This window comes from Ovis canadensis, chromosome 15 (genome assembly GCF_042477335.2).
Source record: "Ovis canadensis isolate MfBH-ARS-UI-01 breed Bighorn chromosome 15, ARS-UI_OviCan_v2, whole genome shotgun sequence".
NCBI classification, from domain to species: domain Eukaryota; kingdom Metazoa; phylum Chordata; class Mammalia; order Artiodactyla; family Bovidae; genus Ovis; species Ovis canadensis.
In genome coordinates this window covers 36,462,618-36,477,197 of record NC_091259.1, presented here as the reverse complement: position 1 = coordinate 36,477,197, position 14,580 = coordinate 36,462,618, and the positions used below count along the sequence as shown (strand labels likewise).

General features: G+C 52.5%; 1 protein-coding gene across 1 annotated transcript in view; it reads left to right on the top strand.

The window, feature by feature from the left end:
• The first annotated feature begins 2,831 nt into the window (after positions 1-2,831).
• TMPRSS13 (transmembrane serine protease 13) overlaps positions 2,832-14,580 on the top strand; it is a 33,138-nt gene continuing 21,389 nt past the window's right edge. Inside the window, exon 1 of the mRNA XM_069553288.1 lies at positions 2,832-2,900. Within this exon, the coding sequence (XP_069409389.1) occupies positions 2,832-2,900 (69 nt within the window). The remainder of the gene's footprint in view (positions 2,901-14,580) is intronic.

Here is a 14,580-nt window from a genome sequence, read left to right as displayed (position 1 = left end):
TGAGGCACTTGCTTGTTTGCATGGATGATATATTTTATGTGAAACCTCCTCCACCCTGAAGGAAAATGACCCAGAGGCAGGAAAGGACGAGGCTGCGGATGGCCTGGGGTCCCCACTGCAGTGGAGATGGACGGAGCAAATGAACACCTGGGTCCGTCGCACTGCTTGTCTCTGGGTGGGAAGTGGTCAAGGTCAGGTCCCTGGTCGGAGAGAACTGAGGATGGTGTGACCGGGTGTCTTCCTTCTATGGAGACAAGACAGTGCAGAAGCCGAGGGCAGAGGTAAGTCTTCCCCAAGGCCAGTTCTGTTGGGGGAGAGTCCAGACCTTAGGCCAGCCTAGCACCTACCCCTCTGGAAAGAGGAAAACTACCAGCACAGAATTTCAAGCCTCAGTGTCCCTCAGCGCCTCCTCGCAGCCCCAGCACATATCCTGCATGTTCCCCCGACCCCGCCCTTCTGTTCTTTGCCACCCTCACCCCAGCAGCTACTGTGGGGCCTGGTGCTGAGCCATCAGCACTGACTGAACTGAACCAATGGCTGGTGGAGCTTTCCACGTGGGTCCTAAGGCTTGGTCAGCAAGGATGCTGAGACAACCTGTGTCTCTGATGGACCCAAAGAACAGAGCAAGAAATACAACCAACATTTCTCCAGAGCCTCACAGTGCTGGACATATTCTCTGGGGGTGGACGTGGCACCACCGTCTTCCAGAGAGTGAATCTGAAAACCTCCAAGTTCACATAGCTGGCCTTTATCTCCAAGGTGGGATTCCCATCCCCCCAGGCTGGCCCAGGACCCCAATCCTGAGCTCTTATCAGAGGCCGGTGGGACCTTCAGGGAATGACGTGAAGTTAAGGGTGACCCTGGGAGGCCAGTGGTCTGCCTGGGGGACAGAGTGGTGGTCCTCAAGTCTGGTGCGTGGAAGGAAAGGCCCAATGCCAGTTTCCAGCCTCAGTCCCTGGTGGCCTGAGTCGGGGTAAGTGCCTCCCTAGGAAAGAGGGAAGACAAGGCACAATTTGGCATCTCCTTGGGAATGGATAACCATGTGGGAGGAGTCCCCCTACCATGGCAGGCTGGTGGAGGGAGGGAGAAGGGGATGGGGCCAAAGCTGAGTTCTTTTGGAGAGCCAGGGAGGTGATGCCCCAAATCACCCAAATCTGCAGACCCCTGGGGTCTCTGCCTGGGCCTTCCGGAAAGCCTGTCCTCCATCCTTCTGTCTCTGAATTCGATTTCCCTTAAAGCACCTTTGGAGCCAATGGTTTCCAATCTGATCTAGAACTTTCCATTTTCCTGTATGTAAATGGAGACAATAGTAGTCACATCCGTTGTTGTTGCTTGAATGTCCCCTCAGTGAGGCCCTCCCTGACCTTCCTGTTTCGAATTGTGATTTTGCTTCCCCAGCCCTCTCAATCTCCTTCCCTACCTTGTTTTGCTCTATGACGCTCTCCCCTTTCTAACACACTGTATCTTCTATCTATCACCATCCTTATTATCTATGTTTATTTTAAAAATTATTTTTGTCCGCCCCACCCCCCAAATGCTAGTGCTATAAGGCAGGGGTCCTCACTTATTTTGTTTACTGGGTCCCCAGCACTTAAAATGGTGCCAGGGACATAAGAAGCCCTTAACACATATTTGTTCAATGAATGAGTGAAGGATGGGTGAATAGGATTGTTGTAGGGATTAAACGCATCGCTGTATGTGAAGCATTTGGTAGGATACCCAGCACCTTATTATTATTTCTGCTGTTGCTATTGTTTGTTAGATGTGACTTGCACAGATTCCTCAGGCTCTTAGTTCTCAGGTTGTCCACCTGTAAAGTGAGGAGACTGAATCACTAGATGAACTCTCGGCTTCCTTCAGGCTCTAAAAGATCTGCAGTTCTATGATCTTGGTGCTCCAGATACTCAGAGTCTGGAAGCTTCTTCCTGAAGCTCACCTTCCGCTGTTCTCAGCAGCTCAGCTGGGTGTGGAGGTGCTAAGTAACCCTTCACGGCTCCTCTTGCTCTGTTTCTTTAGACTCAACTTCTTTCGACAGTGTAGGGCAGAGGTATGGAACCATGAGTCAGCCTAGGATTTCTTGGAACCTTTTCCCTTCAAAACATTTGTATGTTTTATTTGCACTGGTTTTGATGTCTTGTTTCATAACATTTTATCATTTTCAATAGAGGCAATTCATTATGTGCATAATTAGAAGCCGTTTGATTTTAATTTCCTTTAGCGTTTTTATAGAAATAAGCAAAAAAAAATTCTTTTTGCCAGACCACATGTCCTGATTTGAGATGTGGGCATGCGGTCCTTGCAGATGAAGGTTCACACTGTCCTGCCATGGGTGGGCCTCTGAGCTTGACCGAGCCCCATGGGGACAGGATCGTACCTCAGAGGGCTCAGAAGCACCTGTTTTAGGAGCCGAGGTTGGCAAGGCTAAGATCATCCTCACAGGTGCTGTGAGGACATTTTGGGCCATTTTGTCTCCCCAGAATCCTCTTCTGAAAGAGGCAATCTGGAACCCCTGTTCTCCCCAACAGCTGACTTTGTGGGGGCAGATTTAGGAATAAAGGTAGCTTCATCCTCCGGGTATTCGGCATTTGCTGAGTAACTGTGGAGGCCTTGGAGGAGGGGCAGGGGACAGGTCTGGCTAGTTCTGCGCTGTTGTTCATACATGGGATTACTTCACATGTCCCAACCAGCTTCCCCGCCCAGCTGCGGGGGGGTGTGGGGGGCGGCCCTCAGTTCCAACCCCCTTTTTCCCTACATGCCTGGGACGCCAGAGGCCAACATGGATCTTCCCTTCAACACCAGCTGAGTCTGGAGGCTTCAGGCCTTGGGAGACCATGGAAGGGGACAGCCGCCGGGTGAGTGCATCTGGGGACCTCGGGCCAGAACCTCCTAGCACCGGGAAAGTAGGGATGGGTCTGGCAGCTAGGTGTGGCACGGGCACCCGTGTGCGCATTGGGTTTCATAGGAAATTGAAGGTGCCTTTTCCAGGAGCTACTTGGCAGCTACTTGGGCAGCCTGCTTTATCACAGTTCCTAGAAGGGGCTGCATGGGAGGAGAAGCTGATGGGATTTGGAGACTGGTCAGGAAGCAGCCCCTGGGCTCCGTGGCTGGATCCCAGCTTCCCAGTCTGTGGTCTCTGAGAACCCCAGCCAGTGTGTGTGCTCCTGGGGAATCTTAGCTGGTTTGAGAATCACAAAAAATTATTAATAGCATTCTCACCAAGCTTCAAGGTTATCTTGGGAAACTTCCTCACTAAACCATCCTGGAAAAGGTGACTTTCTATGTGCATTTTAGATCTTCAAGGGGCTTTTTCAACCTCCCTTGGTCATTATTTTGAGCCTCCATAATCATCACACTTGGAAAGTGCTTCCTTATGTCTAACCATGATTCCTTCTGCTACAACCAAGGTGACTTTCCTCTTCTGCTTCTGGTGGTGGAGAGCAGCCAACTGTCCTCTGTGGAAAAGCCTGCCATGTGCCTCTGAAGGCTTCCAAAGCTTTTGTTCAACGATTCCTCAGCTCAGCTTTCTTTTCTTGAGGGACATTCCTCTTGTGCTCTAACTTCTCCTCGGGTCTTATTTTCTGCGCATCTCCACCTTCTTCTGTTCTCTACTGGTGTGGTAGAATCTAGGACTTGGGGAAGGATGGGCCACCTCTGGAACGGAAGCCTATGTCCTGGTTGACAGTGGGCTTGTGGTCCATTCTGAACCCCAGAAGTGTTTCTGCACACGTTACCATCATCTCTCCTGCCATTTTTTTCCAGCTGCTTCTTGACTTTTCTGTCCTGGGTTTTCTCTCCTGCCCTCTGCTCTGGACTTCTTGGCTCATGTCTCTGCCTCACCAAGCTCATTCGACCCTAGGCTTCTGGGGGTCATCGGAGCCTCTGGTGAGCAGTAAGCGTAATGCAGAGGGAGTTTTGTCTGAGGTACGGGGAAAGTGAGCCCATGGTCTCAGCCATGGGTCATGCTCCTTGATAACTTGCTGGGAACCTAACTTCATGGCTCCTAGAACAGAAGCCCAGGTCAGTCCCTGGGGCAGGGTGACGGGAGTGGGTGATACCTGCTAGGAAGCTCACCTCTCCAGAGTTAGGGACCAACATGGAAGGTCACTGGAGCACAGGATGGATGCAGGCTTTTCATTATTGATGGATAAATGGTGCATGTGTGGCAGGTGCCATGTTCACTCTGGGAGGCTGTCCTAACTTACCTCAGAATGAAAGAACTGAACAATTGCTTCCTTAATTAGGGTTCTTAGATTTGTCCCCTTATTTAAGGTGGAAACTCCAAGATTGTGAGCCTGATGAGGGGGACAGAGAGAGCTTCCTGCAGGTTTTAATCTTATCTGCAGTGGGTTTCTTAATACAAATGAAATTGAGTAAGAGCAGAGTGGGAGTAATTGATCATGCAAGGCTGTGCCTTCTCCCTGAGGACTCTGTCTAGAAAGATGCGTTGTACTTTTTGACCATCAGCTCCATAGAGGAGTGAGAAAGATGGTGGCCACTGGACTTCAGCCTGATGAAGCTTCTCTGAGAGCTGGTCGGGACTTCAGGGGAATCTTGGAAAGAAGGTAGAGAAGGTTCAGAGCTTCTTTGTATTCAAAGGAGAAGCTGTAGGGTGTGGTGGACAGAACACTGACTGAGTTCCTGGTCAGCTGTGACTTTGAACCAATTACTTAACCTTTCCGCACCTTAGTTTCTTCATCTGTGAAATGGAACCAATGTAGTATCTACTTCAAGGAGTCTTAGAACAGTGTCTTTCACATAATAAGGCTCTTTGACGAGAATGTCTAGCATAGTTAGATAGATATAGATATACAGGTAGACCTATATTCATAGCTAAGATTTATTGTCATCATCATCATTGTCTAGGGTCTGGTCCTAGTTCCTCTAAATCTGGACAAATATCTTCTGTTCTCTGTTCCTCAGTTTCCCCACTTATAAAACGAGAGGGTTGGACAAACTGCCCTGAGGCCCTTTCCTGGTTCCGTGACCATCTCTGGAATCACATAGAGTGGAATTACAGCTGTGCCACCACGGAGATGCACGTTGCTTCTTTAAAAATAGTGTGTATTTCGTGTTTTTTCATAAGGCTTCACATTCTTAATCCTTAAAAAGAAGTGTCACATTTATTAAAGAAAGACAGGAGTAGACCCACTGACAAAGCAACAATTCTCTGTAGAGTGGCTCTTCCCCTCCTGGGTCTACTTAAAGTGGAGCAGGTTTTCCAAGACCACGGATGCAGTGGACTTGAGAATGGCTGGAGATCCCAAGTCTGGTCCAGGATGAGGCAGCCTCTCTACAGGAGGCTTGTCAGGTTCCCAAGATGGCAGACAGCAGACTCGGGTGACTCTGCCACTCCCTAGACCCTAAAGTGTAGGCACCCCCTAGGACCTCGGGCACCTGCCCTTCGTCCCTGCAGGTATGCAGCCCTCACCTGAGACCTCTGGGTTTCCGGTCGGCACTGGTGCTGAGCAGCCTTCCACCAAGCCCAGCCTGCCTTGCCGCCCCCTGTGTTGTCCCTGTGACCTGGCAAATGTGAGCATCAGTGTGGGGGGGTGTGTGCGTACGGGGCTGCAGGCTGGGTGCTGGGCAGGAAGACCGACTGATGTAACAATAGCCACTTAGCTTAAGTGTCTTGGGTAAGTGTTTTGGCAAAACAGCTTCCTCTTGGTATGGCAACAACGGGGGTGGATGGTGCCCAGCCAGGCAGGGAGGATGCTGGACTGGGGCATGAGGGAAGTTAGCACAGGGAACCCCGGGCTTTGTCAGCCAAGTGGAGGCCTTGATAAAGCCAGGTGGAGTCTGTGGTAGGGTAGCAGTACCCAGGACTGCCCACGGGGCTCCCATTCATAGCAACCCTGAACTGTGTCAACACCCCACCATTGGCAGAGAGGGGACATAAGGAGAAACTGAGGAACCAAGTTCCTGGGAAACCAAACATTGTTTGCTTGGCAATAGGGAGTACTCAATACTCTTTGAACTATTTGATGAATGAATGAATGAATGAATGAATAGGAAGGTGTTTTCATTCTGGCCTAATAGGGATCCCCAGCTTTTTCACATGTTTAAGAGGCATCATAAACTAGAAGGAACTTTAGCTCCCAATCATGCTGGCAATTTTCAAGTTCTTTGTAGCAGCAGCCTCTTTCATTCAGATGAAATCTTATCTGGAACCCATTGTATCAAACTGAAAAGTTAATCTGCTCTGTTTGAAGTGGGATAAAGGACTTGAAGACTTTTACTTACTAAGCTGGATTCCAAGGCGTCTCCATGGAACTTCGAATGCTCAGTAGAAACTTGTCTGAAAATAGCTGGTTGTTTTTTTAAATTTATTTAAAATTTTTTATTTTGTATTGGGGTATACCAGCCCAGTAACAAACAACATTGTGATAGTTTCGGGTGAACAGGGAAGGGACTCGGCCATACATATACATGTATCCATTCTTCCCCAAACTGCCATCCTATCCAGGCTGCCACATAACACTGAGCAGAGTTCTCTGTGCTAGACAGTAGGTCGTTATTGGTTATCCATTTTAAATATGGCAGTGTGTACATGTCCATCCCCAACTCCCTGACTATCCCTTCCTGCCTTCCTCCCGCCCCACACTCCCCAGCAACCGTAAGCTCAGTCTCAGAGTCTGTGAGTCTGTCTCTGGAAAACAGCTGATTGTTCAATCCCTTCATTGTGTAAAGTTGCCAGCTCCAGAAAGGAATGCCGTTATCCCTCAGGTCACAGAGCTGGTTCAGAGCAGAAGCAAGACTCCATGGTGCCTTCAGTGCATGGAGCGAGGGGCGCCTCACAGCTCCGGCTCCTTGTCCTGGAGCCCAGTTTAATTCCAGGCTGCCTCGGGGCCTCTGAGGCTAACATTGCTTGTGTGTGTGTTGTGGGGGGGAGGAGGCGCAGGGGGGGTGGGGGGTGGTACTGGGGGCTGGGTGGGAGGAGATGCTGGGGAATCTGCCTGCGTTCTGAGGCCCTGTATCTGTGGGGTTTCTCCGGGTCCAGGGAAAGGAGGGGAGGAGTCAGCCCTGTGTACTGGAGATGCGACGAAGCCTGGCTTGGGCAGTGGGGATGGAAAGAAGGCTGAACCTCTCTAATCCAGTCCAGTTCATGCTGGAGGGCGTTCAGGCTCCCCTGCCATGGCCCATGGGCTCCACAGGCTCCCAATAAGCCAGGGAGCTTTTTGGGTGCTGTTAAAGGGGCTCCTGTCTTTCTTGGTATCCCGGCTTCTGCAGGGTTGGGGACCACTTCTTCCTGCCTACCCTGGAGTGCTGGGGTGCCTAGCCCTCGAACCTCCTTGATGCTAAGGATCCCTGGAAGAGCGACATTGCCATAGGGGCCTCAAGCTAGTGAAGAGTCCTTCCTTTTCTGAGCTTGTTAAGGGGTGGGCAGTAGGGGGACCCTGGAGGTGGGCAGCAGCCTGAGGGCAGGAGTCAGGTCCTGATTCTGATTCTGGCACTGCCCCCGCTGGCTGTGTGACCTTCAGCAAGTCACACTGCCTTTCTGGGCCTTAATGACCTCAGCAGTAGGAAAATGGGTTGGACTAGGGGGATTTCAAGATGCTTCTAGTCTGTAGACAGCCTAAAGCACAGCCTAGGGCTGAGGAGGGAGGCCCAGTCAGTCCGGGCTGGACTTGAAGGGCCCTGATGGACCTGCCCTTGGCCCTGAAGACATGTTCAGGTTGCTGCAGGTAGACCTTTTTTTCTTTTTAAATTAAAAAAAATTAAATTTAGTTTAAAAATTGGAGTATAATTGCTTTACAATGTTGCGTTAGTGTCTGCTGAACAGCAATGTGAATTAGTTATATGTATACATATATCCCCCCTCCACCCGCCCCCGGCACGCTGCAGTCATGGGGTCACAAAGAGTCAGACACGACTGGGCAACTGAACAACAACAACAGACCCCCCTCCCTCTAAGCCTCTCTGCCACCCCGACTGCCACCCCACCTCTCCAGGTCATCACAGATCACCGGGCTGAGCTCCCTGCGTTATGCACACGGCTGTGTATATATGCCTGTGCTGCCCTCTCGGGGCTTCTCAGGTGGCACTAGTGGTAAAGAACCCACTGCCAACCCAGGAGACGTGACAGATGCAGGTCGGGAGGATCCCCTGGAGGAGGGCCTGGCAACCCACTCCAGTATCCTTGCCTGAAGAACGCTATGGACAGAGGGGCCTGTGGGCCACGGTCCACGAGGTCGTAAAGAGTCGGATGCAACCGAAGCGACTTAGCACTGACCAGCACGACTCTCTCAGTTCGTCCCACCCTCTTCTTCCCCTCCTGTGCCCACAAGTCCGTTCTCCACGTCTGGATCTCTATTGCAGGCGGACATTCTCAAGTCTAGCGTGAGACGTTATTAAAGGGCACTTTTCCCTGTGCTGCCCGGGGCTCTGAGTGACGTGCAGAGTGCAGCCTGCCGTCCACGGGTAAATAACTGTCGCTGCGGAAAGCCCAGGGCACAGTCCATGGCGGCAGCCACGCAACCGCTGAGATGAAGCAACCGGAGAGTGACTGTGACATCACTCAGCACAGCCAGAGGCCCCCGCCTCCCTGGCACCTCTGGCTGGGCCTGCAGGAGATGCAGAGAGGCCAAGGGCAGGATACACCCAGGGGCTTGCTGGCTCACCCCCATCCCCCACCAGGTGAGGGGCCAGGGCAGAGCTGCAGCAGGAAGCCCTGGCCCAGGAGTCGTGGTGACTCTACCCTGGATGCAGTTGGTACAGAGGGCAGATCTCTAGTTTCAGTCCCTGTTCTGCGATTAGACAAGACGTACCTGAGCAACTTTGAGCAAAGCATACAAATAATTAGGGCCTCTACTTTCTTGTCTGTAAAATGGGCATAATAATCCTCAGCAACTCCTGGCCAGGAAAGTACTTGGAAAGAGCCCCAGGGCCCAGGACCGGGCCTGCTCTTGTCAGCCCTCTCCCTGGCCCATCCCCGCTGCCTTCCTGCGGACCCCGGCCCTGCCTCCCTCCTCCTGCCCCAGAACATCTTGAGGGGACTGGATGAGTTTTGAGTAGGGGTCCCTGGGAGCTGCAGAGACACAGCCAGGCAGCAGCAGCCACCTGGGGTGTAGGCCTGGTCCATAAGAGGGTGAGGGTTCACAGCTCTATTTGCTGAGGGGTAAAACCAGAGACCACGCCAGGGGTGGATGGGATTAGACAGGAAGAAATGCCTTAGGCTCGGCAATGCTAAGCCAGGGAAACAGCCCTGAGTCACCCAGGCTTCGGCTCTGCCCTGTCCACCCCCACCTCCCAGGGAAGGCAGTGGAGCCTCTGGTCTGCAGGTAGGTTGTGGAGAGCCTGGGCCTTGGTCCTCTGAGTTCCATTACTGGGTCTGCTGCTCACGGGCCAAGGCCAGGAGTCAGGCCGGTTGAGGCCTGGGCTCTGCCCCTTGTTTCCAGGACCAAGGGCAGGAAGTCTCCTCCCCGCCCTGTTCCCCATCTGCTCAAGGCATCTGCCCTGAGGGTGAGGTCAGGTCTCCAGGAGGGATGCTGGAATCTCAGCAACTGCTCTCCAAGAATTGAGGAAAGGAAATGAGTTACTGCTCTAGTAGGCTAGACCTCAGGAAGGACTTCCGGGAAGGGGGGGCGGCAGGCCGTCAACGGCCATGGAACCTCCTACTCTGGGGGGTCCCGGAAAATGAGAATACCTAGCATGTCCTGTGATGTTTGGAGTCAGGAAGACGGAGTCAATGGCCTCTCTCTGACGCTGCGTTCCTCTGGTCTTGGGGCCGCGCTTTCACCCCCTGTCCCCGCCAGGCGCACACACTGGGGTGGCTTCCCACATGGGCCGCTTCGTCCGGCACCTGGAGGTCCCTGGTCCGCGGGCTCAGAAACTCTCCACTTGCCTCCCACCCTGTCTGACACTAGAGCGCTTGTGCTCCTGGGGCGTCCAGCCCCTTCTGGGGTATCACTCTTTCTCCCCTTCCCCCAGCTTCTCCTCCACCCCCACCCCCTGCCTCCCAACCCTGGGAAGTCTTTGTGCTGGACCACCGAGGCCCAGAGTCAACAGTTTGAAGGAGTCTGACTGGAGATGACTCACCCTTCCACCTGGCTCCTTGGGCACCAAGCCCCTGGGTTGGTTCCATCTTACAGGTCCCACCTCCCTCTAGACTCAGAGAAGAGGGACCCAGGTGGTTTCCTGCCAGGACCCCAGGGCTCAGCTCATCTCTGCTTCCTGTTGGTCAAGGCCTAGGGTGGGCAAGTTGGGACCTACCTGTGGGTGAAGCCAGCATCAGGGACAGGGACCCTGCCTCTCATGGCTGCTCTTGGCCTCCTGCTCTGCCTCCTGCCCCCTGTTCCCTCCAGCCTCCCCCAGGTCTACCCATGCCCATCTTCCTCTGGGCCTTCACCACTGCAGGCCTCTCAGCCCTTTCTTACACAGCCCCTGCCCTTCATGATGGGGTAACAGGATCAGAAGCTTGTGATCAAGTCCCAAGACCACCAATCCTTTTAGAGGTTTTAGGCATGCTCTTGAGTGCCTCTGAACCCCAGTTTCCTCATGTATAAACTGGAGATAAAAATTTCTGTCCAGCTTGTTAACTAAGAGCCTTGTGAAAAGTGGAATAAAGGGTATAAAAGCTCTTTGCAAATTGTAAACCCTGAAGAAATGCAGGAAGTTACTATGGGCCTTCTTGATACTCTGGGGCCAGATTCTACTTGCTCTGAGGGGGCCTGGTGAGAATCCAAGCCCATCAATTAACTGAGATGTGAATTTGGGCATATTCTCAACCACGTTGAAGCTCAGTTTCAAAATCTGTAAAATGGAGTTAATAATACCAACCACGAAAGCTGTTATGAGGTTGAAATGGGATCAAGTGAGACTTCTGGTGGGCTGTTCCATTTGTTACAGTGATGAGCATTTATAAACTGGGCTCTGTCGTATAGATTCCTCGCTTATCTGGGGGAAGGAGACAAGATCAGTCCCATTTCGCACGTGGGGAGACAGATTCTGAAGAGTTAACTTGCCTGCCTGAGCCAGTCAGGCATGGATGTCATCATATTTGAACACAAATTTTTCCATCTGAAGCCCAGTATCTTTAACAAACAAACAAATAGACACCTACCCACCCGCCATCACCAAGCGTGATGGTCACCAGGCGCTTACTCCACAAAATTCATCACCCACCACTGCAATGCTATGAGGCAGGGTGACCAGCTCACTGAACAGATGAGGAAACCAAGATGTACAGAGGTTAAGCCACTTTCCCAGAGTTACCACCCGGCTTCGAGAGTTCTGGAGGGCTCCTGACCACCAGGTTCCACCCGAGATCCTGACAGGCCTCTGGGACCAACACTGGTTCCCACCAGAAAGTTCCACAAGGTCAAGATCCCTGTAGGGACCCCCGGCCCCACCCCCAGATCCCCTCTGGTGCTCCCAGCCCTGCGAGGCCCCAGCCCCGGTTCTCAGGCCACGGCGCAGATGCAGAACAAGCAACCGGTGCGGCGTTCAGAGAGGTGTGCAGCAGCCTCTGGCTGCTGACTCAGGGGGGCAGGGGGCTCAGACGCATGCCGGCTTGGGGCAGAGAGGTGTGCCAGCAGCCTCTGGCTGCTGACTCGGGGGGCAGGGGGCTCAGACGCACGCCGGCTTGGGGCAGTTCCGGACTCTGGGGTTCCGGGCAATCTGTGCTCTGAGCCTTGGATTCCTCATCTACAAAATGGGCTTCCAGATGTGTCAACCTCCCACGGATGGAGGATCCCAGGAGGACAGAGATATGCAGGTTTATTGTAAACTCGAAAGTGCCACTCACTGGGAGCTATTATCATATTATTGTCTTGAGTTATGGGAATTTCCCCTGAGGTGGGGATAAACTTATATTATGAGCATCACAGACGGAGACCTGGTAGGTCAGTGGGGATGCCACCATGCCAAGGTCCCGGGCAGGCGCTGAGGCTTGGGTGACTGCTGGGAAGGAAGGACGGGACCCTACCCAGCCTGAGCTTGTCCCTCTCATGGTAGGACCTTGGTCTGGTCTTTGTCCAGTTCCTTCTTTCTCCAAAGATGAGCTCATACCACCTTATAGCCCTCTGGTCGTGCCCCAGGGCTGTTAAATCTCAGCACGGTGGGTGCTGGGTGCGCCAGCGCAAGGGGAGAAAGGAATGACCGTTACCTGCTGGACACAGGCCAGAGATTTCCTATTTTATCTCATTGAATCCTCAGGACTAGTCCTATTCTACAGATTAAGAAAAAGGGAAGTTGAGGGGCTTGTCCAAAGTCACACCTCGGGTGAGACCCAGGACTGGGGCCCAGGTCTGCCTGACACCAAAGCCAGTGCTGTGAACAGAGGCATTGTACATTTACACATATTCTCACCTCTTCTCCCTGCTCCGACTCCTGTCCTGATGCCCTTGAGGCTTCCGGGGGCATACCCTGTCTTTGTTCTGTGGAGCTCTAGCCTCTAGACAACGAGGGTAGGAAGGAAATTTGAGCTCTGGTTCATCTGGGTCAGCAGCTGCTGCAGGTGCTCTTCACGTCCCTAAACACACATGCGTGTGTCGCTGCTGTGCTGGCCGGGGCATCTGGACCGTGTGTATTTACCCACATCCGTCAGTGAACCCCGGGGACTAGTGACTCCTGGGATAGTCACTCCTGGTCCCTGCCCCTGGCAAGCTGAGCATAGTCAGGGACGTGACACTCTTTCTTGGATTCATCTCACAGCCTCCAGAAAAACAAAGAAGTAACTAAATCCGTTACCTCTGACTCTTAGAAGATGGAGTTAAAAGAAAAAAAACCAACCCTGTCTGGTAGGCTTGATAGTGTTGACTTGAGTTTGATGTTCTAATAAGCAGGACTTTTTAGTAACTGGGCTGCTTACCAATAATGTCAAATGCGTTTAAGCACAGTGGTAGGTGAAAGATGAAAAGGAGGTGCCTGAGGTCCAGACCACATCCCCTCCTCACAGCCCTGCTGACCATACCCCCAGTGCAGGGACCCTGAGCACAGGTCCCGGCTCCTCCCACTTCCTGCTGCTCCCCCGTTGCCCTCCTTGGTGTTCAGTCAACCTTCAGCAAAAATGAGAATGAGGGGCAGACGTGACCCCCTAGGCCAGGCTAGCCCCCAGCTCCCCTGCTGTGCTGGGGACACGTACAGGGGCTTAGAAGGCAGAGGTGGTATGAGGGAGGGCAGAGACCTCTGTAAGGGGCCAGGGGGAGGAGAGAGGAGGCCTAATCTGGTGATAGGGCCTGGGTGTCCTACAGACCAGGGCATGGCTGCCACCAGAGGCTGCTCGAAGGTTTTCCATCAGCCCTGGCTGCTCACCAACTCCCAGTCCCAAATTGAGTGCACCCAAAGTTTTTGAACTGTGGTGTTGGAGAAGACTCTTGAGAGTCCCTTGGACTGCAAGGAGATCCAACTAGTCCATTCTAAAGGAGATCAGCCTTGGGATTTCTTTGGAAGGAATGATGCTAAAGCTGAAACTCCAGTACTTTGGCCACCTCATGCGAAGAGTTGACTCATTGGAAAAGACTCTGATGCTGGGAGGGATTGGGGGCAGGAGGAGAAGGGGACGACCGAGCATGAGATGGCTGGATGGCATCACTGACTTGATGGACTCGAGTCTGAGTGAACTCCGGGAGTTGGTGATGGACAGGGAGGCCTGGCGTGCTGCGATTCATGGGGTCGCAAAGAGTCGGACACGACTGAGCGACTGAACTGAACTGAACTGAAAGGCTTTCCACGGAGGAACAGCGCTGGCGTTCGTGGATCACCTGCTCTGGCCGCAGCTGCTTTAACTCTCACCTCCCTCCTCAGAGAGGCTGCAAAGCCTCCTGGTTGAACATGACCTTCAGAGCCCAACTTTCTGGGCTCACAGCCTGGCTCTGCCACTCTCACGTGAGATCAAGTTTTGATCAAACTCTCTGCTTCTGTTTCCCTGGATGCACAATAGGGATAATCAGCGTTCCCTCCTCATAGGGTTGTTTCTCAAGATCAAGTGAATAAATACATATAAAGCACGTTAACTCCTCTGAAACTACGGATTAAAGTGCTAACTCTAGATGAATGAATCACTTCTCCTATAGCTGAATAAGGTTAAGGACCTTGGTCACCTTCTTCCCCTGCCTTCTACCTCTCCTGTTGTGTTGTTGTTTTGTGTGTGTGTGTGTGTGTGTGTGTGTGTGAGTGTGCACGAGTTCCCTTGTTACTGAGAAGAGGGGAGAACAAGGCAGGTCAGGGCTTTTCTTAAGCAGTGCTTCTCACACTTTTTGATGACAGCTCAAAGTAAGAATGATGGTTTATAATCTAACACACATACACAGAAGGATGGGGTGCCGGGGAGTGAAGAGGGAAGAAAGGGTGGTAACTCCCAGCTCAGAGTGAGGTCTGGTCCAGCAGCCTCTTTTTTGAGGGTCCCTAGACAATGGTAACCCACTCCAGTACTCTTGCCTGGAAAATCCCAAGGGTGGAGGAGCCTGGTAGGCTGCAGTCCATGGAGTCATGAAGAGTTGGACATGACTGAGCGACATCACTTTCACTTTTCACTTTCACGCATTGGAGAAGGAAATGGCAACCCACTCCAGTGTTCTTGCCTGGAGAATCCCAGGGACGGGGAAGCCTGGTGGGCTGCCGTCTATGGGGTCGCACAGGGTT